Source organism: Argopecten irradians, chromosome 12 (assembly GCF_041381155.1).
Source record: "Argopecten irradians isolate NY chromosome 12, Ai_NY, whole genome shotgun sequence".
NCBI lineage: Eukaryota > Metazoa > Mollusca > Bivalvia > Pectinida > Pectinidae > Argopecten > Argopecten irradians.
Genome location: NC_091145.1, coordinates 10,277,188 through 10,303,350, shown reverse-complemented (window position 1 = coordinate 10,303,350; position 26,163 = coordinate 10,277,188). Strand labels below are relative to the sequence as shown.

Here is a 26,163-nt window from a genome sequence, read left to right as displayed (position 1 = left end):
AATTCATATTTTTATCTTGAAGTAAATAAGACGTTCAAACCTTTTAATGGAGATAATGGTAAAATTTGAAACTGAAGAAAAATACTGATTTGTTTGCTCCTGTTTTTGGATAGCGGAAAAATTTACTATAAATTTTTTATGCGTGACATTTCTATAAGTCCTTTCATTATCCTGTTTTTTCCGCTCGTTATCTTCCCACTTCTTATACATAGATTTGCCCTTGAATTTCAAATTCGGGGCAAAAGTTCACTCTGGTGACACAGGTTATCTTGCATTAAAATCATGAAGCTCTAGCCCTTATTTTGATTTTTCGTCCTTCTTTAACGAAAAAGAAATAAAAGCAACTTTCCTATCTCAATTTTTAATAAGCTGTTAAAAAAATGTTGCCCCAAGGAAAATCTTTCTACAAAGTGTAAATGAATACAGTTTGCAGGACACATCACGCTGTATTTTCAAAATTCGAGGACAGACATGGATGACCACCACTCGACCAGACTTCATCAGATATGACTCTAGATAACAAAAGTTCAGTCAGTTAGTGACCACTCGTCCACAACATCCATTCTCAGATAAAAGACGCTTTGGAGATTAATCATGATGTTTATATGCTTTATTCACATATCAGGTATCATCCATTCTCCCACTTTATATTCATCACTAAAAGGCGTTTGGAAGATAAAGACTGGTTTGAGATGAGATTATTGTGTATTCTCCAAGTATTTTATATTCGCTTCTTGGTAATACAAGTACATTTGGTTCCAATTGTTACAGTTTTGTTACATTATGTCTTTAAGTAGGATAGCCGGGAACTGACATGATGATGAATGCATAAGTTGAATACATAAGCTGTAATTATATAACGTAACTGTCAACATTGCGTAAATGGCCTTCTTTTTTTACGAAAATGAACCATAAATTTAGCATACCTTCCAAATCAATTTTAAATAGAATACCAAAACTCTTCAATGATAAATCTTCTAAACCTGAATAATTATTGAAAGGTCATTTATATCGACTTTGATTTATGTTTTGTTTTTTTCTCTCTTGTTTTTTGGATTTGGGGGGGGGGGGGGGGTTCAAAAACTGAAATGCCATCATTCCATCGCAAGTAGAATGGGAAAATTTTAAAATATTTCAGAGTTATCTGTCCTTGCGGATAGTTGTTGATTGTGTTTGCTAGAGTACCACGTGAAACCTGTTTGAGCAGGACTTTTATTTTTATTGGTAATGGAATGATGTTAGCAGATCCTGCGCTAACGTCATTTCAGCGGGAAGATTACGCTCCACTACCACTGGAGATACTAGTACCACACAAACGTTTTCGGATATCGCGTGATGCATGAAATGAACTATTCCTATTATACAGGACGCAGAAATTATCTCTATATTCACATTCAATACAATTAATATTCGCGAACATATATGCATGCGAAGATCATGCATATCACCAAAAACAAACCTTTCGTAACGCTTCGCTAGCCATGGGTATTCAGTGCGAGACTCCCTGAAATCCTTGCAGGATGTCAAAATTGTAAGTCAACGAAACTGCACCGAAGTGATGGCGGTGATCACTGAGACATGCTACGATTGCAAACAGCATCTTCCACAGAAGTCATATTTACTATTTAGTGAATTACTATATGTTTTAAACTACTTCAAGGAAGTAAGTATATATGTTCGTGGCTTCTGTTTCACAGAGTTAAACAAATTATGCAAAGATAGACTTCGATCTTGTGGCAAAATTAAATGGTGGCAGAACAAATAAACAAATAACTAACAAATATGCTAATCTTTGGTGTTATAAAACATTCGCATACAACAGGTTTTTCAAATTGTGCTGCCTGTATTACTGCCATAGATCAGTAATACGAGCTTTTTCATTGGTTGCTTATTACGTGAACGGAAGGGACGCAACTGTGGTGATCCAACATACTTTCAAAATGTTTTATTGTTTTAGTATCGTCGAACACCCAAGTTTGATCGCACTACGCTCCATTACACTTACAGTATCACTTAGTGTAGCGCAGCGTAGTACGATCCAACATACGCCTCTGACGATGCTGTTTAGGACTTGTAGAAAGATGTCTAAAAATGTACTTCAAGATAAATACAATATAAATCCAGGTTCATCTGTTACAGCTGCGGATGGTGCGGCAGATTTATACTTTAGATACTGATTTCACCCAAAGATATCGCATCATTGTTATCCTTATTATGTGTATATTTAGTATTATATCCCCTGTTGCTATATGCAGAATTGCTAGGTGCAACGTATTCGCTAAATTTCCATTCATCTTCTCCGCAGACGTTTATTGTTTCCGCTGATTCGGCAAAATTCAGAGGAAAGGTCACCGGATATTTATCCTCATTTTTACTTACTACTATCTCTACTGCTTGTAATAGTCCTGAATGTTCAGAATTATCCGTTTTAGCATGAATATAATTTGTTTTGTGAGACATTAGAGTTAGCGTCGAAGCTTTCCAAGCTAGCCTCGTACCGATTTTTGATTTGCTATTACATTGGGAGTTTTGATCATGCCCGATGTCTTTCTTTAACTTTGCAATCGGAGGATGATGTGAAATTGAATTAGTTTGAGTAGTATTTTTTCCACAGCTTAAATGTTTTTGAGAAGACTGTCCGTCGTCCTTTTCACTATACCATGGATACGTCGTACGTACACTAGTAGACATATCTTTATCCATGTCTGCCCAAACAAGAGAATCAGCTATGAATGCTCCGTTAGATAGGTCGCATATGGAGTCACAGTTAGTTAACAACTTGTCACCTAGCACCGACCCATCACCTGTATCAGGCATTACATCACTATCATCGTCCCTGTTGTAGAAACCAGAATCGCGGACTTCGTGAAAGTGGTCATCTTCTTCAATTCTATTCCGGGTAACGTCCATTTTTTGACACGTGGGGCTATTCCGGATAACGTCCATTTTCTGACACATGGAACTATAGACACCTTGACCTAAAGCAGCATCAAAAAATCATAATTAAGTCAACATTTCATAATGAGGTAAACAAGTCAACATTTACTCATACATAGAACGCAGCTAAATTTTTTAGCTTAATTTATAAATATCTGTATTTTGGTACTTATGATTTTAACAGTAATGTTCATTGATTTGTCAATATTGGTTTGTTAGAATTATTCCCCTTAGTCAATCGGGCGTCCCTTTGATCCAAGATATGATTTTATCTCATTTCTATAAATAATGTAAGACATTTGATAAACTGTTGCTTAATTCCGTGTTTTATTTTACAAATGATGCATGTATTACATCATTTCAACTAAAAAGGTATTTATCGGAAATAAAACGTTTAAAGAAAAGAACATGAATATTTAAACATTTCATTCCTTCTGTTGTTCATGATGATAATTACTATTCTTTTTTATTTGTCGTTGGTTGATATTCTGAGCTTAAATTACATATATAGTGAAAGTATGGAATTGGTGAAACTAATGTTTGGACGATTGTATCTAACTATCAATAACTATCGGCCAGGAGTCATGTCGGCAACAATCGATTGAACCCTTGACGCTATCGATTGAAAATAAAAATAATGTCCTCAGTGTTTAAAATTAATACGACGGAGCACCACTTGGAACTCCTCGGATGTTACTGATGTGATAGAGGTACAGATAAATAATCAGTAAAGCATCCTGCAACAATGGTTTAGCTTAATGCAATGGAATCAGCATCAATTGGTTTATCAAACAAAAAATAATCATAAAGATTGCAAATATATTTAGTTAAATCTTAATTCAAAGACATGTCACGAAACCGATTGTACCATCGATAATTGATCGGTTCTAATGTCCGATTAATCGATTGTACCATCGATAATTGATCGGTTCTAATGTCCGATTAATCGATTGAGATTTTTCTGACCGATTCCCAACACTAGATAAAACACATGTTATACATGTATACACAAAAATATATATTCCGTTTTCACGTCAAAATTGTTTGTTTCTGAGGACAGCTTTTACATATTAATTGAATTTTATTGCGTGGTGCAGAGGATAAAACGGACACACGTGGTACGAAATCTAGGATATCTTACCGTCTATTTCAGCCGATGACAGTCTCCTAGTCTCACTAACGCTTTCCACTGAATGGTTTGAGAAACGCTCATTCTGATTGGCTGATATTCGCCCTGGAAACACAAAATATAAATATGGAAACCCTGAAATTCCTAATCGGATTGATCATGTCTTTGTTTTAGAAGTGTCTAACGTGTCTTCAAGAGTAAAAGAATTGTAGGGTTATTTTACAGTTGCCCCTAGTTATCTAGGTAATTGAAATAAGACGGGCAATTTTTTTATTATTTTTTTTTCATTATTATTTTTTCCAATCAATTTTATGATTAAATAGATATGTATTGACATGCACACTCACTCACTATCATTCATTAATTATTTTCATTGTCAGATGATTTCGTATATCTATTTTCAACTCGATAATTAAAATTTCAAATAACTTATTATTTCTTTTTGTTAAATTACTATGAAAAGGCATTTTTTATTATACATCTTGTAAGAATAACTTTCAAATACAGTTATCGTTCCTACACCAGACATTGTAATTATTCTAAATGTATCTTCCATATAATAATTTCAAGAATAATTTAATTTTATTACATTGACAATGCGCAATGTTGTTAACTCCAAATTATTGACAGAATATTATGAATGATATAAGTAATATCAATAACTTAAACAATATTGAGTGAATTGAACTAAATTAAGAACACAGTAAAACATTTTCAGTAGTAACACCCCTAAAAGCCTAGTAATATAGGCAGGTTTAACGGAGTTTAACACACACACCCATAACACGATACTCACTACGTTGACAGAAGTAGACCACGCACAGTGATACGAATGTGGAAATTACCAGCAGAATTAAAATTGCCAGTAAAACTAACAGCATTTCTTGCCATCCATGTAATGTCTCCTGATAATGTGGCAATGAACCGTGGAAAGATTCTGTATAGCCTGGGAAGACATTTTGGTCTGTATTCTGCCTATCAGGAACAATTTCTGCTGTATCATGATCGCCTTGACCTTTGGTAGGGGTATAGTTAGAACTGTCAGCGTATTTACCAGTGACTACTGGTATGTGTCTCGTACTATATGTAGTTTGACCTGTGGATGATACAGGCTTCGTTCTGTCGTCGTAAGCATTGGTGTGACCTGCATGGTGTGTGGTCTTGAGAACTGAAACAGAGACCAGTGAATATTTAATGTTTCTATGGAAACAATGAGATGTAGTTGAACCATATAAACTGTGAAAGCCAATCGCAAAAATCTAACGCCGCTAAAGTTTAATTTCCACGGTTTTGGGTTTTTTTTTTGTTTTGTTAAAATCTAAAAGCTCTTGGACGAGGAAATAACCATCTCTATGATAACAAAAACATGTCGACATGTTATGTAGCAAAAGGCTCTTTACTTACACAATTGGCGGTCGACCTTATCTCATCCCGCTCCGTTCTTAAACGAACATTGTATCTTCTGCATTCGCATATTACAGAGTTATCTGTCCTTGTGGGTAATTATTGATTGTGACGCCATGTGTTTGCTAGCGTAACGTCATAATTTTCGGAGAAAACGACGTGAATTACAAAATAATGACGTAACAATAGATACCTACCCGCAAGGGAGCTAACTCTGTAATATGCAAAGACGGAATATAAGATCTAAAATTAGTGTTTATTACATGAAATTTTCTTAAACAGGTTCGACATGAGTTTCATAAAATCTCATATGAAATGAACACTTTAAGATGCTTTTTTTCGTATAAGTACAACAACCTACATTTCGAAGAATCTCACGTCAAAATGAATTGCGAAAATTCAGCGGTGGCCGAAATATTTTTCTACCATCCTCGAAATCCTGACGTCACGTCGTTTATCCTGACGTTACATTCTTGTTTTTGTCATGACGTCATAATCGCTCCAGGTTAAATTACACTAGTGACATATGCGAAAGAATATTACACTGGCGAAATCACTGGATTTCAGGCGGATTGTGTGATTACCTTTAGATCGTTCTAATGTCACATCGACAGTCCTCGCCTTGCAGGTCTTACACATGGTTCCTTGTAAACAAACGCATTCTTTATTTTGATTGATTGGCCGTATCTGTAATAAAACAAAGAAGTAATTAATTTTGCTCAATGTTTTAAGCTAATAAGTACATTAATTAAAATTATATACTGTGATAAATCAGCTGCAGAATGTTGCAGCTAAAAGGCCATCGAATACCAACTACATTCGATAATCATGATCATAGCTACTATTTCTACTTCTAAACAAATCTTGTAATCCAACTTTTTTCATTGCGATTTGATTTGATTTTCATTTCTAATTCCTTTTTCATTCAGATATTATTTCGCGATTTAAACTTTTATGGATCCTGTATTTGATATATTTTTTGCGAGGATTTATTTATTTCATTCCCTGTGTAATTTTCATCGCAAGCGAAAAGAAGTTGATTAACACCTATTTTCTGTATGTCTGTTTAGGTAAAATGTACCACTAAAAATGTAACTAAAATAAATAAATAGTTAAAATATTTGCTTAAGGGTACCTACCCTCTGAACATACAAGCAATAAAAACATACCTTATCATGCTATTTCAAAAGTTGATTTTTTTTTGTAAATTGGAAAGCTGAAATTTACAAAAAAAATCGATAAAAATGGTAGGATTATCTATGCAAGTAAATAATTATTGCTGACAAAAGTGCATATTAAAAAGCGTTAGCAAACAGTTTTGAACAAAAAAGAACTTTTTTTTTAATAGCAAAAAAGGGGGATAACTCAAATGTTTCTTGGATACTATAGTCTGTCCCATCTAATATTGCAAAAAAAAAAACCGAGCGTGTTTCAGCAAGAAGGGAGGTCACTCTAAACATTAAAAGTAACCATGAGAATTGTAACTGCATAACTCAGGCAGTGGTACAATTTACCTTAAAAGTTTAAAAATTAGTATCGTGAATGAACTAGGGTTTTTATTAAATAACGCAGCTACAGCAAACAAAAATATTGATTAAACATATCGGACCTTACTCGATCGTCAGCATTATATAAATACATTTAAAAAATCAAAACTTTAAAGTTTGCTTCCTACTTGTTTGTTTCAGAATCTGTCGTCAACCCCGAAAGCGTCATTTCAAAACTGGAAATCAAATACCCTTTGATATATTTCTTGGTTTCAAACAATACAAACATGGTGCCTTTTGAAGGAAAACGAATAAATTTACAAAATCTGTTCTCATCGCTTACCATTGTATAGTCATGCAGAAACAATAGCTGATCACAACGCAAAATATATCAATTATGACATGGACAACTCGATATAGAATTAGGTCGTATTGTTAGTCAAAGAAACCGTCACATAATATTACTCATTTCAAATACATGTCATTGATTAAATATTAAATTTAATGCAACAGTCATGCCAATTCAGTGTTCATTGTCTGCACCGCGACACAATTTTAAATGGCGTTTAATAATTGATGCATTCTGTGCGATATCCCTCCAGTGCGAGGACATTCTTGTTCGGGGAGTTGACCCCAGGGCACCCCAACCCTGGCAGCTCTCACCAAATTACTGATGTGTATATACATTTGTTGCTATGCCAAAAATGTATATACACATCATATACAGCTGGGGGGAATAAAATATTTGTACTATGAAAAAAAACTGAGAAAACGGAATCCGGCAGTCCGGAAAATTAATATTCCGAACGGTTTGAACATTGGGACACAAAAGTCCGGATTATCGAAGTTCAATGTATCTCCTAATTTTGGACACATAGTTCGTGTACATTTATATCTGATGTTCATGTAATTATTATTTCATTTCATCTCATTCATCTACCGATAGAGCTTGTTTTGTACAGATCAAAGTTATAGTTCTTATTATTTTATGATTAGTAAATATTTTTGCTCTACGTGTATGCCAACCTGTGAAAAAATGTATTATGTCAGCATACTAGATATTTATGTACATGTGTAATTATCCTTTCTAGTGAAATAGATGCTTTAAAGACGAATATCAAAATGTACACCTATGATGGTATGCAATGTGTTTTATAGTTGCTATTAAATGTTAAAGCCAAAAAAAAATAAAAAATTAAAAAGCGTTAAGCATCATTCGAGACTAATAAAACCTTACATGGGTCTGTCAAATGGACAGGGATATCTCAACCCAAATGAAAGATTTTGGTAGGTCAACCCGAGGCTTGAGAAGGGTTGACGGCCGAAATCTTTCACGAGGGTCGAGATATCTTGATTTTATTTCTCCAATACTTACTAGAAAAAAGATAAAATTCCAGTTAGTTTCCAGCTTTTTCGTCACGCCATTATGCAGAAACATCGTTATTCGTCACAATTGATGACGTCATCTACAATGTACGCCGCATATATTGATGACGTAACGTAATTGTCTAGCGCGTGTGAGCTGTCTTGCACCCCTGTGTAAGACTAATAGAATCTTTCCTCTTTGGGCGAGGCAGGTGAATCTTAACCCCCGGGATACGATTCTTAAGTTGTCAAACACGAGACTTTGCCGAATGTTTGACAGCTTAAGAATCTTATCCCGTGTTAGCTCCATTGCGGGTAGGTATCCAATGTGACGTCATTATTTTGTGAGCGTAATTCACGTTGTTTACTCCGAAAAAATATGACGTAACGCTCGCAAACACATGACGTCACGATCAATACTTACCCGCAAGTACAGAATATGATCCCCCTGAATCGTGTATCAACTGTTGGGTCTGTTTTGAGGCGCTTCCTTACCTTGATTCTGTAGTCAGCAGGCTCCAGGTTTTCAAAGCGGCAGCTCATCTGTTTATTGGAATTGTTGATTAATACCTGTAATAATAAGACACAACAAAACAGATGAGATAAAAAAATATTGTAAACAAACACATACAAGAAAATACGATTTTATTGGTGTAACCTCGAAAAGTAAATCAGCCAATCAACAAATGTTCATTCAAAAGAAATCTGGTTAGAAAATAAAGCCGAAGTCACCACGCCCATGCTTGAAATATGAATAAATATAATTTAAAGGCAAGATTTATATAAATCGTTCTTCTCTGAAATATACATTCCATTCTCGCCTACTCCTCTATATTGTGCGATAGTCTTTCTCAAGATTACCTCAAGATTATACCCATACATAAAAACTGCCAACTAAACATATATTTCAACACAGTTTCAAAGGGGAAGAGAACCTGGTGTTTCTGAAGATCAAACGTTTTCTGCTTCGGCGACGAAATTAATGAATATCTAATATTGGTTCAAATAACATCAATATAAATACAATGTAATGAAATTAATTTTAAATAAATTCATAAATTAGTTGTTACCTGTTTTATCAATGGTAATTTCATGAAAATTAGTATTTAAAACAAGTTATTACCCGTGTTATAAATTTACTGTTCATGGAAATTCGTGTATAACACAAGTTTTTACCTGTTTTAAAAATTCTTTGTTCATGAAAATTCGTATTTCAAATTGTCTCAACTTTTTCAGGCTTTCCGGAGGTTTTTCATACTTCAGCCCTATGACCCCGATCTCTGTGAACGTATGGGTACATACAGGAACTTTCCATCTGTAGTCGTCCAGCACTGGACCTGGTGTTAAAATCATTTTATTGAAGTGTATCGCATTATTACGTTGACCGATAGCGGAATGGACGAAGAATACGTCTTTGTACTCTCTTGTGAACAAGGAAGCACTCAGATTTCTCTTTGCACAGAAAATTTAATGAAAAAGTGTTTTTATACCTACAATGTGGTCAATTTAGTTTTGTACTAAAATATCACGGGTAACGGTGTTTTTTTGGTTTTTTTTTCGTTTTATATGTTGTTTTGTTTTAAAGAATAGCTAATTTAGAATACAGTAAAACAATGAGTAACAATTTTTTGTGTACATTAGAAGGTACAAAAACTGTCACTTGTGGCTTTATTTGTATTTGAAATAGAGTTTTAAATATCTGCTCTGGTGAGGCTTCAGTCTCGTTGAAGTCGCGGTTCAAAATTAATCAAAGAATTTTTGTGATTTTCAAAAACTAATTGTCTCAATTTGCAAGTTGCAAATTTTACTTAACTCGCCGGTGCAACGACGTTTTTAGCTATATCAAGTTATTTTTTGTTGTATATCTTTTTAGGTTGACTTGACCCCCTCTTTTGATGATGATTTTAGAAACAGTAACTTGTTTTCATTTGAACAGCAAAATTTGAATCTGTCAAAAATTGTAAAAATAAAAAGGAGGTAATTTCATCTTCAAAATATAGGGGTAGGGTAACATATACAGCTGTGGTGAGCAAAAATAATGAGTTGACTTATTAGTATTATTATTTTCTTTAACAATCATTGGTATGTTCCTTAAGTTCGTCGTGTGTATGCTCAAAACAGTGATATTCCAGTAAAACACATTTCACCTCAATTTGCTGTCTTTGATTCATAATAGCTCAAAATCAAGCACACCACCATATCATTTTTATTACATGTTTAACTTTGGTATGAAATCTTTTTTTCAAAAATCTGTATCAGAAAAAAATGTTAGTAATCAGTAAAATTTGACTTTTTACCAGAGCGGATCTTTTTAATGCAAGAGTGTTATTGACAACATTTTTGTCAACATTATTGACTAAATGAAACATCTCTGAACAAAGAAACAAAATCAAGCACGCCACCATATCATTTTTATTACATTTTAACTTTGGTATGAAATCCTTTTACAAAAATCTATATTAGAAAAAAAATGTTAGTCATCAGAAAAAATTGACTTTTTACCAGAGCAGGTCCTTAATTTCTGTTTAATGCGAAAGAGTGTTATTGATAATTTTTTTGTCTAACTGAAACAGCTCTTAATATAGAAACAAAAACAAATAGTTATTGCGTATTCGTTCATTCCGCTTTCAGCCATCGTACACTATCAATGTACAATTTAAAACATTAACTAGAACGCGTATCAAAGATTTCATACATCTATGCCAATGATGATATTATATCTCATCCTTTAAACACGTGACGACGTTATCGAGGACTAATCACATCAATTGTCAATTTCAATAAAAAAGTGTGTTATTTATGCAAATATATTAAAATTCACCTGCCAATTCTACTATATGAACTAAGAAAAGGTGAAGTCTATGGGGCTATAATTGACACCCAAAACATGACCATTATATGACGTCACCAATGTTGACTGGTAAAGTCAACTGATCACCGTGTGTGTGTGTGTGTGTGTGTGGGTGTGTGTGTGTGTGTGTGTGTCTCTCTCTCTCTAATTAACACAAAAATAAATACAAAAATTTTCATTTTGCTTTTGGTACATGCATAGGTCATAGTGTCATGGCATTTTTTCGGGATGCAATTAATCAGTTTTGATATTTTTATTTTGAAGTAAAATAAGAAGCTCAAACTGTTCAATGATGTGAAATAGTGTTAAGTGAGTTACTTTTGTAACTGAGGAAAAATAGGAATTCGTCTGCTCCTGTTTTTGATAGAGAAAATACCATTTGTAACCGGTGTAGGATTTCTAAGTAAATTGGATTTATACCATAAATCTTAAAATTAACACATGTGAAAATAAATGACCATAAATATAAAAATATATATATATATATATATATATTTTTTTTTTTTTTTTTAAGGTTTCAAAATCGATTTTATTCCCCAGCAAATTAGAGGGATGCCAGGGTTGGGACCCTGGGTTCATCACTCTTACAACGTATAGCCTCTCACAGGAGGTCTCTTTCACTCCTTTTACTCGATCGCTTTCATTCATCACATTTGATTTGCTCCATTCATTCTCCAAACTCATTCATACAAATACAAATATACGGTAGATATATAACTTTAAATTAAGTGAAAGGGTTTCTCTTGTATTCATACATGTAATCATTTGTATTTTTTATGTTATGTCATCTATTTGTTAATTATGTTAATCATATTTTTTTAAATTCTTGTGGCATAAAGTTGAGCACAAATATATATCTACAAATTTAAAATAAATTTAAAAATATTGTTACTGTTTATCTATGAGTTATACATTTGTTATTTATAACCCAAGAGTTATGTCAAATGTTATTCCTTTTGAAAACAGAATCAATCAAAAACTCAAAGATTAAAATCAACAAAACATAATTAAACTTTAAATAGTCCGTGTAATTAAAATTAAAGGCGTTTTCTACTAGTACCTGATGCAATCCATCCCCGATACACCAGGGATTACAATCTCCTACGATCTCTACTGAGGGCAGTTCAAGGGGGAAAACTGGTCAATCATTGGATTGCAGAGATTTCCTTTAAATATTTATAGAGAGCGATGCTCAATTTCAAAGCATACAGTGTACCGATATTCGATGTACATCAAAGGACCAAACTATCTGATCATCGCACACAGAGTCTCCAATTTCGCTATCACAATTACAGGGGTATTGAAATCGTAAGCGACGTGACCCCTGGATATCGAGGATGGGTACAACTTAGATCAATCCAATATATCCGTATCAGATTAAAAGTACTTAATTCTCTTACCTGTTATATTGATGCTACATGGAACCTAAAACAAACAAAAGATACAGTTCTCACTTAATAATAGTGACATTGAGATCATGGACAGTGAGGGAGGCTCTGAGCTCTGCCACCTGGCTGGGACGACTGGTTTGCCGTTTTCAGTATAATGTGACCAGGTAGAGAGAGAGCTGTTCAATGTCTTTGACAGCATGCTTCATAGGCCATGGGCTAGGAGGGTCCCACATGCACCCCACCCCCACCCCAAAACCTCCGAACCAATATTTTTCTGAACCCTTATGACCCTCTGATCACAAATCGGAATGTTAACATTGCATAAGTTGGAATGAACTTCCGGTTATGGCGTCATCAAGATGGCCGTCATGTCGAATTTCACTTAAAATTGAAAAATAGTCATAACATTGACATTTTTCAACCGAAGTAGACAAATGAGGTATCAAAATGACCAAAATAGAACAGCAAATACATATCAGGACCAAATTATCCAATATATGTAGTGATTTCTACGGAGGAAATGAAAAAATCGGGTTTTAAGCTAAAAAATGGCAGATAGTACCAAAAAGTGAGAAAGTACAATCAAAGAACAGGAGTTTCACTTATTACAAAGAGAAACACAACACGAATATACCGCAGAATCCCAAAACATCCAGACATTTACACATGCAATTCGTTGCAAACCAGAGAGAGAACATCCTTCTAAAGATTAATATTGTTAATGGGTCGCTAACCCCAACCAACCAACCATGTCACTGACTGAAAAAGAAAAATAACAGGAATATTCATGTTTTGGTCAAAGTATGAGCTGGATGTGACTTTTTATAAAAGTGAGATACTTTTGTGCTTGGACTCCCTGCGAGGAAAACGAATCACTGAAGCATTCCACAGACGACATCCAGCACGCCATTGTACATATTAAAAATATAGTATCGCCTCAAGCGATCTCACAATTGGATCAGTAAGTAATCAACCATCCTCAGTCTCTAGGGGTTATTATCACTCTCATTATACTTTATTTATTAATCAATGACATGTCAGTGTTGTCAAAGAAACTAAAAACGGCAGATCTGGATAATAAGCAACATATTGGATCACATTAAATCGCAAATTCAGGAACGGACAGCAAAGTATAACATGATTCTAACCTTATTGGAAAAGTTTTTGAGAATAATTGTTACATAGTGTTTGAATCAGCATATTTTCATGTTGCAAATAGATTCCTTCAGTATTTCTTTTATGTTTTGTTTACATGTCAGCAATGGATATCCATATATTTATAAACAGAAATCTTTGACGCATGTCTGGTTCAGTCCTGCTAGATAAAGTAACCACATGGCTATAGCTACCAATGTGGTAGAAAGCTAGTCATAGACTGTCAGACACATTAACCACTTTGCCACCACTACCAAGAGATAGAAAGCTAGTTATAGACGGTCAGACGCATTAACCTTTTGGCCACCACTACCAAGAGATAGGAAGCTAATTATAGATTCTCAGACACATTAACATTTTGGCCTACGCTACCAAGAGATAGAAAGCAAGTCATAGACTATCAGACACATTAACCTTTTGGCCACCACTACCATGAGATAGAAAGTTAGTCATAGACTGGCAGACACATTAACCACTTTGCCACCACTACCAAGAGATAGAAAGCTAGTTATAGACTGTCAGACACATTAACTTTTTGGCCACCACTACCATGAGATAGAAAGCTAGCCATAGACTGTCAGACACATTAACCACTTTGCCACCACTACCAAGAGATAGAAAGCTAGTTATAGACGGTCAGACGCATTAACCTTTTGGCCACCACTACCAAGAGATAGGAAGCTAATTATAGATTCTCAGACACATTAACATTTTGGCCTACGCTACCAAGAGATAGAAAGCAAGTTATAGACTGTCACACACATTAACCTTATGGCCACCACTACCAAGAGATAGAAAGCTAGTTATAGACTGTCAGACACATTAACCTTTTGACCACCACTACCAAGAGATAGAAAGCTAGTTATAGACTGTCAGACACATTAACCTTTTGACCTACACTACCAAGAGATAGAAAGCTAGACATAGACTGTCAGACACATTAATCTTTTGGCCACTACTACCAAGAGATAGAAAGTTAGTCATTGACTGTCAGACACATTAACCTTTTGGCCACCACTACCAAGAGATAGAAAGCTAGACATAGACTGTCAGACACATTAACCTTTTGGCCACCACTACCAAGAGATAGAAAGCTAGTTATAGACTGTCAGACACATTAACCTTTTGACCTAAACTACCAAGAGGTAGAAAGCTAGACATAGACTGTCGGACACATTAACCTTTTGACCACCACTACCAAGAGATAGAAAGCTAGTTATAGACTGTCAGACACATAAACCATTTGGCCTCCACCACCATGAGATAGAAAGTTAGTCATAGACTGTCAGACACATTAACCTTTTGGCCACCACTACCATGAGATAGAAAGTTAGTCATAGACTGACAGACACAATTAACCTTTTGGCCACCACTACCAAGAGATAGAAAGTTAGTCATAGACTGTCAGACATATTAACCTTTTGGCCACCACTACCATGAGATAGAAAGTTAGTTATAGTCTGTCAGACACATTAACCTTTTGGCCACCACTACCATGAGATAGAAAGTTAGTCATAGACTGTCAGACACATTAACCTTTTGGCCACCACTACCATGAGATAGAAAGTTAGTCATAGACTGTCAGATACATTAACCTTTTGGCCACCACTACCATGAGATAGAAAGTTAGTCATAGACTGTCAGACACATTAACCTTTTGGCCACCACTACCATGAGATAGAAAGTTAGTCATAGACTGTCAGACACATTAACCTTTTGGCCACCACTAACATGAGAAAGAAAGCTAGTCATAGACTGTCAGACACATTAACCTTTTGGCCACCACTACCATGAGATAGAAAGCAAGTCATAGACTGTCAGACGCATTAACCTTTTGGCCACCACTACCATGAGATAGAAAGCTAGTCATAGACTGTCAGACACATTGATTACTTGGCCATCGCTACCAATAAGATAGAAAGTTAGTCATAGACTGTCAGACACATTAACCTTTTGGCCACCACTACCAAGAGATAGAAAGCTAGTCATAGACTGGCAGACACATTGACTACTTGGCCATCGCTACCAATAAGATAGAAAGTTAGTCATAGACTGTTAGACTCATTAAACACTTGGCCGCCACGACCAGCCTTGACCTTATTTGACGACAGAAGCAACTTATCAGCAGTTCATTCACAATAAACACTTGTTCTCTATGGCCGCAATGAAATAAAAACCATAATTTGTACTTATCTTAAGTGCTGCCATGTATGTTAGCGGACGATAGCATCACCCAACCAGAAGTGTCCTCTACCTTTGTCCTCATAACCAAATATCAGTTTAATGCATTATGTGTGTCAGTATTGAGTGTCACCCTCATCCTAACCATTTCAGCTCCAGGTTGTTGCAATGAATTATATGATAAAGAACGACTTTTAAAACTGAAAATACCCTGACTAACCAGCATAATTGACTCACAGCTTAAGTCAGGTGGGGTGAAGTTAGAAGTTTTCCACGGGAATAGTTAAATATTAACATTGCTTCCTTCCAAAAAAAAGGACCCAACTCGAATGAATTAGATGATATAGAACGGATGAAAGACTGGAAATATCAACTGCGGAAGATTTCGAAATTTTCAACAGGAATGATAAAATTATTACCATCGATTCCTCAGGGAAAATTGAAGGAGACTGAACTCGAATGAATTTTATGATAAATAACGAATTAAAACTGGAAATATCCCACTTACCTGCACATTTGGACCACAATCTAAGTCAGTTGAGGAGGATTTCGAAGTTTTCATCAGGAAAAATAAAATGTATACTAATGAGTCCGCCCGTGAAATCATTATGTTGCAAAAAGTTTCTTGTCACCAAGGCCAAACTCTAAACTATGTCTTTTCGCTCACTTCTTTATCCAGATTGAGAGGTATATATAAGTCTGCGTTAACAACATGTATTGCTATTATTATGGTCCATGTAAAAGTGTATCCATCTGCCAAGGGTTGGCGGCCGTGTGTCGCCAAACACGGAACAGCGTGCACGTGGAAGCAGACTAAGGCGTTGACGCTATCAGTACTTGTATTAGCCTCCGTCACACTGTCGTTACTGGGTGTGAATAATTAACCAACCAGACATGTATTAAACAATCAATAAATATAGCAATCATCAGACTAATTTAACAATGGTTATATTCATTATAAAATAATTTTGTAACGCACATAATTCTGTGTTTTGTTACTTAGGATTCAATACCTCGTTTAAACTAGTGGTTTTTTGTACGCCTAAATATCACTTCTTAGGTACACTTGAAGGTAATTTAGTTGATATAAAGTGTTTAATAAATGATATTTATCATTTAGACAATAACTGATGTTTAATCATGTATAACTCAAATATACATTAAAAAAATAATTTCTTTTCATTTTGGTCCATGCGCAATCAGCACTTCATTCCATATAGGGCATAGTGTCATGGATTTTTTCGGGATGCAATTAATTATTTTAAATACTTTTATGTTGAAGTGAAATATGAAGCTCAATCTTTTCAGTGGTGGTAATGGCATAAAGTAAGTAACTTTTATAACTGAAGAAAAATGCTAATTTATCTGCTGCTGTTTATGATATTTAAAAATGGTATTCGTAAGTGGTGTAGCTCCTTTAATTGACGGATCGCCAGCTGTCAATCAAACCGTACGTAACTTTGTAATTTGTAAGTGCTACGGTGTTTGCTCCGACATTGAATAGAAACACGTGCGTTTGTGAGCACGAGGCGTGGCTATATTACACCTGGCGATCGGTCAATTGCATTTAAAACAGATAATTGCTTATTTAAATTATAAACAACAGCATATTGATTCTTTATTTAGGCACTATATTTTATCGCGGAATGACAAAATAAGCTTCTTTGATTGTAGACGAGAAACTCTAGTCGCATCTTTTCAAAATTTAAAAATTAACCAACTCGATTTTGATAATTATGATAAACAACAGTCACTTGTTGGGAAACCTCTTTATGTCCATAGAACAAAAGCATGGTTGCAATACACTTCAAACAAAAATATGTCATGTCAATCCGAACCGCGTCCGGAGAATTGATACGAAAGCAGTATTCTACAAGATAAAATGTATAGCCTTTGGGGCAAACACACACAATACGGTGACGTCAGAGAACTTGATCAGCACTCGTATAAAACCGCCCTCTGAAAGTCAGGTTGGTTTGCAAAACATCATGCTTTCATCTATAAATCATAGGGTTTCTTATCAACTCAAAAATCACGTTGGAAACCCATTTATCTCGCTCTTTGACATTATGCAAAAGCTTGAGGTCTAATTAGTTCCAGTGCAAAATTGCGATTTTCCACTCAACATTTTTTTTTTTTTTTTTTTTTTGACAGAACTTTTATTAGCATATCCTCCATTAGAAACTGGATGATGCCATCCCGGCATCCTTGTGGAATTTGAAATATTCAAGATGGTGGACAAGATAGTTGACAAACTGAAATATTGCTATATTTCCATCCAAATTTGGTAATCTTGCTATAAAAATCAGTTTTTATGCATTTTGATAAAAAATTCATACATGTACGTGAATGTATTTTTCAAACTATCTTCTGGTATAATTCAACTATAAATTGAGCAATAAAACAATAATGCTATTTTTTGACAAAGTAATGTCGAAAATTAAATGATTGTTAAAGACAGCTTTTCACATATTTTCTTCAAAGAATATAAGTTTATTCGGTTGGTGGAAGCTGACTTGAAATAAATAAAAAGTATTGCGTTCGACCGAAATATTGCTTACGAACGAAATACTTTTTGCGTTCAAACAAAATAATTATGGCGTGAACGAAAAATTGTCATATTAATATTTGTGATACCAGGAAACTCTCTGTAGAGAATTTATCAATTTCCACAGTAGAAAACACACAGTTTTAAATATTCATTATCATATGGATCATAGCATGGTCTATACTGTTTGTATATTTATTTGATCGAAATATATATGCTTGTGTACTATAACGTACGCAACTAAAACGTAATTACAAAAGGTACATTTTTTTCCCTTAATTTTGAAAGATAAATATCTATTCCTTGAAAAAAAAATATGTGAACATGTTAAGCCGATTGATTTTTTAAAAGTATCTTCTCGCCGTTAATTTCTTACTGTCGTTATTTTGCTCCGAACGAATATCATCCGTTTAAGGTAATTACAAGCTTACTTCATAGGTCAGGAAATATAGCTTTCAATATCAAACTTTAATAGTTTGTTGAAGGCCCCGTAAGACCATTGAACGAAATTGCTAATAGATAAAAGCAATTAAAATGTGTCAGGATAAATATCTAATGAGGACTGATACCCGTGATGAAATAAATATGAATGCAAAGTAGAGTTGTACAAATAATTGAAATAGCTGTCTGTATTTGATTAATTCATCTTAGTCTGTTAAGTTCAATTACGATAACAATTTAAATAACTAAACTGTATCAAAGACGCTTGTATTTCATGTTATTTCTCTTAGTATCTTATTTAAGAAATAAAACTTGGATTTCGGATTGACCCGTAAAATAACAACACTTCATCGGGGCAATGTTGGGATGATTTCAGGCAAGCTTCAGCCAAATCAAACTGGTATATCTTGATTAAAAGTTCTAAAATGTGTTTTCAAAATGGCGACTGTGACAGCCATCTTGGATTTAGGATCGACCCGAAAAATAACAACATTTGGTCCGGAGGCAAGTTTCAGCCAAATCACACCGGTAGAACTTGAGAAGAAGTTCAAAATGTGTTTTCAAGATGGAAGCTCTGAAATAGAGTATCGCACTTAACACGTACCCTTGTTAGCGAAGTTGGATTAGTATTAATCAAAGGCGTCACTTCATGGGAGTGCTATGGAGATACTGTAGTCATATTTAATATGTTTGTGATATCAGGAAATACTCCCAAGGGAATCAAGGCGATAGGAACAAAGGGGAAATTAAGTGTTTATCAGATTCAACTGTATAAAACACACCGTTTAAAATATTTATTGTCATATAGATCATAATATGGTCTTTACTGTTTGTATATCCATTTGATCGAAAGATAATTTGCCCTATATATTCGAACGCAATGATATTTCGTTCCCACGCAATAATATTTCGTTTGGACGCAATAATGTTATCTATTTCATGTCCGCTCCCAGCAAACTTCAAAATCAAGAAGTGATGGCGTTTTCTGGTTGCACCCGGATTGATAGATTTCATCTGAATACATTTAATAGCACAACACATGTGTTTGATTTGTTTGTTTGATTAATTAATGCCTTATTAAGAGCCAGGGTCATGGAAGGACGGCCTCCCATGTATCCGTTGTGTACAGTGTTATGCAGTGTGTTGTGCGTGTTTTGGGAGACTGCGCTATATTTGTGTTGTATCTTCTTATATAGTGGAACTCAGGTGTTTGGATCCCTGGTCAATAATGGTAAGAGCCAATCACATAGGACTGTCGCAATATACGAGGCGGGGGTTATGCGGAAATAGTATGGTCATAAGACAGAAAAACCTGACCTCCTTCGTATATTGTGACATCTTTCAATATAGGGCCAATTCCAAATTCCGAAATATATATGAATCAAGGATATGTGAGGAAAGGCAGAAGGTCACTTGAAAAAGCATGAGCTGTTCGATCTGTAGATTTTGTTGTCCTTGTTCTTGTTAAACCACGAATGTACAAAACAAAACAAAAGTCTTCATACCACCGCAACGAAGTTAGGGGTATACTGTAATGGGCTGTCCGTCCGTCCGTCCGTCTGTAGTCCCAGTGCCGACAGTCTATGATTCTTGGTGTCTCCTTGTGATGTGGTAAGACTGTGATTTATTTGTGTCTCTTTTCGATAGAACGGGTAATTGACATATTTTATAGCAACATCACTGAACCTTTCAATTTCATGTTTACATGATAAATTGTTAACCAATAAAGAATTTGATACAAGCATATCAGTCCATCATTTTCTGCCCAGAGTTGTCATGCTCTGTTAAAATAATAATAAAAAAATCGGATTTTTTTTTTCAACTGGAGCCGGATCAGTGTCATTTTATAACGAAAAAGATGTAAAAGATGTAATGTATTAAATAGATAGGAGTAATAGGAGAATGACAAAACAAACGGCATCAATGGTTAGCTGTAACATCGCTAACCAATGGTATTTAGTACTATACTTTTTCTAAAATGGGGAGAGTGCCGCACTGAATACCCTTGGCTAGCCAAGTTGATTTAGATGAGCAGTTAGTGAAAATGTCGTTGTATTAATCTAAGGCGGCACTTAACAGCATAGCCCGAGATACTCTGGCCCTGACACCAGACTTAGACATTATGACAGATAGATGAACCAGACGTCTATCTGTCATAATGTCTAAGTCTGGTGTCAGGGCCAGAGTATCTCGGGCTATTAACAGCAGTGCTATGGAGATATTGTAGTCATATTTAATATGTTTGTGATATCAGGAACTCTCCCAGGGGAATCAATTGAATAGGAACAAACGGGAACCTAAGGTTTATCAGATTCAACAGGAGAAAACACACCGCTATAAATATTAATTATCATATGGATCACAACATGGTCTATGCTGTTTGTGCATATATTCGTTTGATCGAAATAGATGTGTACATTCATGGTTTTATTACCACGACAATAACAACAACAAATAATCAACACATCGGACATTTCATGTTTTCAAGTGACCGTTTGCCCTTCCCATATATCATTGATTCATATGTATTATGGAATTCGGAATCGGCCCTGTATATTCGAACGCAAAATATTTCATTCTGACGCAATAATTTTATCTATTTCATGTCCGCTCCCAGCAACCGTATATTTATCTTTCAAAATCAAGAAAGAACAAATGTCTTTTGCAATTACGTTACTGTTAAAGTGATTAATATACTTCATCTGATTGTGTTGTTTGATTAATTAATTAACGTCCTATTAACAGGCACAACTTTGTCCGGCGAACCTCTCCTAAACTACTTGACAGGTTTTGATAAAATTTGAGACACAAAACCCTGACATAAAGGGAAGTTGAGTAAACTACATAGGGTTCTACAATGTCCCCTATTAATGGAGTTATTACTTAATTTGTGCAGCGACAGTCTAGTTGGTTTATAGACCAACCAACGAAAAATCCAAACCACGAAAGATAGTACAACCCACGAATCTAACCCATCCTCGATATCCCAGGGGTTATTATCACTGTCGTTCGATATCCACCCCTGGAATATGGCATATCAAGACTGAAAGCAGTTCAGGAGAAAATATAATAAATCAGGCCTGCAGAAATGTCCTTTGAAGATTATTGAAACAGCCACGCCCAACGTCAAAGCGACACAGTCAACCACAGTGTACCATTATTCAATTCCTTTGATGTACGTCAAAGGACCAAACTATCTTCCCGTCTGTCTCATCTGTGGTCGCACACAGAGACTTCGGGTGACATATTCCATGGGTGTATGTTATAACAGTGATAGTAACCCTTGGAGTTTCGAGGATCGCCTACATAACTCTGCCTTCTTCTAGGCTTTGTCTCACCGACTAAAGTTAGTCGTGTTGATTGTGAGCATTCACTGTTTTAACCGATGACAATGCCATTGCTTCACTTCACTAGATTCCATGCATGGTGTTACAAAGAACAATGATGTAGTAGCCTTACACAAGCATATATAATTCGATCAAATGCATCTATAACTAGTATAAACCATGTTATGATCCATATGATAATGAATATATAAAACGGTGTTTTCTACTGTTGAAATCTGATAAACCCTTAGTTTCCCCTTTGTACCTATCACCTATTCCCCTGGGAGAGTTTCCTAATATCACAAACATATTAAATATCACTACACTATCTCTATTCAATAACAATAATATTAAATATTAAGTGACGGCTTAGGTTAATACAACGACATTTTCTAACTGTTCATCTAAACCAAGTTCGCTAGCCAAGGGTTTTCAGTACATGTCAGAGAGAACATCGTACTGAATATCTTTGGTTAGCGAAGTTGCATCAAATCATAAATGCTGCTTTTTTGTCATAGTTCTATTAGTCCTATCTATTTTAAACATTACACCGTAAATGTCGTTATAAAATGACATTAATCCGGTTTCAGTTTAAAAACTCCGATGTTGTTTTATTTATTATTGAAAAGCATGATTCTGGGTAGAAAACACCAGGATACTACGGCCTGACCACATCACAAGGACTCCACCAATATACCACAGCCTGACCACATCACAAGGAGACACCAGTATACCACAGTCTGACCACATCACAAAGGAGACACCAATATACCGCAGCCTGACCACATCACATGAAGACAACAATAATCCACAGCCTGACCACTCCACAAGGATACACCAATATACCACAGTCCTACCACATCACAAGAAGATACCAATAGACCACACCCTGACCACATCACCAGGTGACACCAATATACCACAGCCTGACCACATCACAAGGACACGCCAATATACCACAGCCTGACCACATCACAAGGACACACCAATAGAACACAGTCTGACCACATCACAAGGACACACCAATATACCACAGCCTGACCACATCACAAGGAGACACTAATATACTACAGCCTGACCAGATCACAAGGAGACACCAATATACCACACCCTGACCACATCACAAGGAGACACCAATATACCGCAGCCTGACCACATCACCAGGTGACACCAATATACCACAGCCTGACCACATCACAAAGACACGCTAATATACCACACCCTGACCACATCACAAGGACACACCAATAGAACACAGTCTGACCACATCACAAGGACACACCAATATACCACAGCCTGACCACATCACAAGGACACACCAATATACCACAGCCTGACCACATCACAAGGACACACGAATATACCACAGCCTGACCACATCACAAGGAGACAACAATATACCACAGCCTGACCACATCACAAGAAGACAATAGTAAACCACAGCCTGACCACATCAAAAGGAGACAACAATAAACCACAGCCTGACCACATCACAAGGATACACCAATATTCATAGCCTGACCACATCACAAGGAGACACCAATATACCACAGCCTGACCACATCACATGGAGACAACAATAAACCACAGCCTGACCACATCACAAGGAGACAACAATAAACCACAGCCTGACCACATCACATGGAGACAACAATAAACCACAGCCTGACCACATCACAAGGAGACAACAATAAACCACAGCCTGACCACTTCACAAGGATACACCAATATACCACAGCCTGACCACATCACAAGGAGACACCAATATACCACAGCCTGACCACATCACATGGAGACAACAATAAACCACAGCCTGACCACATCACAAGGAGACAACAATAAACCACAGCCTGACCACATCACATGGAGACAACAATAAACCACAGCCTGACCACATCACAAGGAGACAACAATAAACCACAGCCTGACCACATCACAAGGAGACAACAATATACCACAGCCTGACCACATCACAAGGAGACACCAATATACTACAGCCTGACCACATCACAAGGAGACACCAATATACCACAGCCTGACCACATCACAAGGAGACACCAATATACCACAGCCTGACCATATAACAAGGAGACACCAATATACCACAGCCTGATCACATCACAAGGAGACACATATATACCACAGTCTGACCACATCACAAGGAGACAACAATAAACCACAGCCTGACCACATCACATGGAGATACCAATATACTACAGCCTGACCACATCACAAGGAGACACCAATGTACCACAGTCTGACCACATCACAAAGAGACACCAATATATTACAGCCTGACCACATCACAAGGAGACACCAATATACCACAGCCTGACCACATCACAAGGAGACACCAATAAACCACAGCCTGACCACATCACAAGGAGACACCAATATACCACAGCCTGACCACATCACAAGGAGACACCAATATACCACAGCCTGACCACATCACAAGGAGACAACAATAAACCACAGCCTGACCACATCACAAGGAGACAACAATAAACCACAGCCTGACCACATCACAAGGAGACACCAATATACTACAGCCTGACCACATCACAAGGAGACACCAATATACCACAGCCTGACCACATCACCAGGAGACACCAATATACTACAGCCTGACCACATCACAAGGAGACACCAATATACTACAGCCTGACCACATAACAAGGAGACAACAATATACCACAACCTGACCACATCACAAGGAGACAACAATAAACCACAGCCTGACCACTTCACAAGTATGCACTAATATATCACATCCTGCCCACATCACAAGGAGACACCAATATACAACAGTCTGACCACATCACAAGGAGACACCAATATACCACACCCTGCCCACATCACATGGAGACAACAATATACCGCAGTCTGACCACATCACAAGGAGACAACAATATACCACAGCCTGACCACATCACATGGAGACAACAATATACCACACCCTGACCACATCACAAGGAGACAACAATATACCACACCCTGACCACATCACATGGAGACAACAATAAACCACACCCTGACCACATCACAAGGAGACACCAATATACCACACCCTGACCACATCACAAGGAGACACCAATATACCACAGTCCTACCAAATCACAAGGAGACACCAATAAACCGCAGTCTAACCACATCACAAAGGAGACACCAATATACCACAGCCTGACCACATGACAAGTAGACACCAATATACCACAGCCTGACCACATCACCAGGAGACACCAATATACTACAGCCTGACCACATCACAAGGAGACACCAATATACTACAGCCTGAACACATAACAAGGAGACAACAATATACCACACCCTGACCACATCACAAGGAGACAACAATAAACCACAGCCTGACCACTTCACAAGTATGCACTAATATATCACATCCTGCCCACATCACAAGGAGACACCAATATACCACACCCAGACCACTTCATAAGCAGACACTAATATACTACAGCCTGACCACATCACAAGGAGACACCAATATACCACAGTCCTTCCAAATCAAAAGGAGACACCAATATACCGCAGTCTGACCACATCACGAGGAGACACCAATATACTACAGCCTGACCACATCACAAGGACACACCAATATACCACAGCCTGACCAAATCACAAGGAGACAACAATATACCACAGCCTGACCACATCACAAGGAAACAACAATAAACCACACCCTGACAACATCGCAAGGAGACACCAATATACTATAGCCTGACCACATCACAAGGAGACACCAATATACCACACCCTGCCCACATCACAAGGAGACACCAATATACCACAGTCTGACCACATCACAAGGAGACACCAATATACCACACCCTGACCACATCACAAGGGGACAACAATATACCGCAGTCTGACCACATCACAAGGAGACAACAATATACCACACCCTGCCCACATCACAAGCAGACACCA

General features: G+C 36.4%; 1 protein-coding gene across 2 annotated transcripts; it reads right to left on the bottom strand.

The window, feature by feature from the left end:
* Window positions 1-334: 334 nt before the first annotated feature.
* On the bottom strand, window positions 335-16,719 carry LOC138336982 (uncharacterized). Of its 2 annotated transcripts, XM_069286631.1 has the most exons (8): window positions 16,409-16,719; window positions 12,574-12,598; window positions 9,499-9,659; window positions 8,818-8,892; window positions 6,055-6,157; window positions 4,863-5,234; window positions 4,079-4,171; window positions 335-2,978 (listed from the first exon to the last, which is right to left on the bottom strand). In XM_069286631.1, exons 1-8 carry the CDS (start codon window positions 16,505-16,507, stop codon window positions 2,167-2,169), a joined length of 1,740 nt encoding a protein of 579 aa, XP_069142732.1. In that variant the 5' UTR covers window positions 16,508-16,719; the 3' UTR covers window positions 335-2,166. The 2 variants fall into 2 exon arrangements, with proteins under 2 accessions (XP_069142732.1, XP_069142733.1); XM_069286632.1 differs by lacking the exons at window positions 8,818-8,892; window positions 9,499-9,659; window positions 12,574-12,598; window positions 16,409-16,719 and adding an exon at window positions 8,333-8,447.
* Between the last annotated feature and the right edge of the window lie 9,444 nt (window positions 16,720-26,163).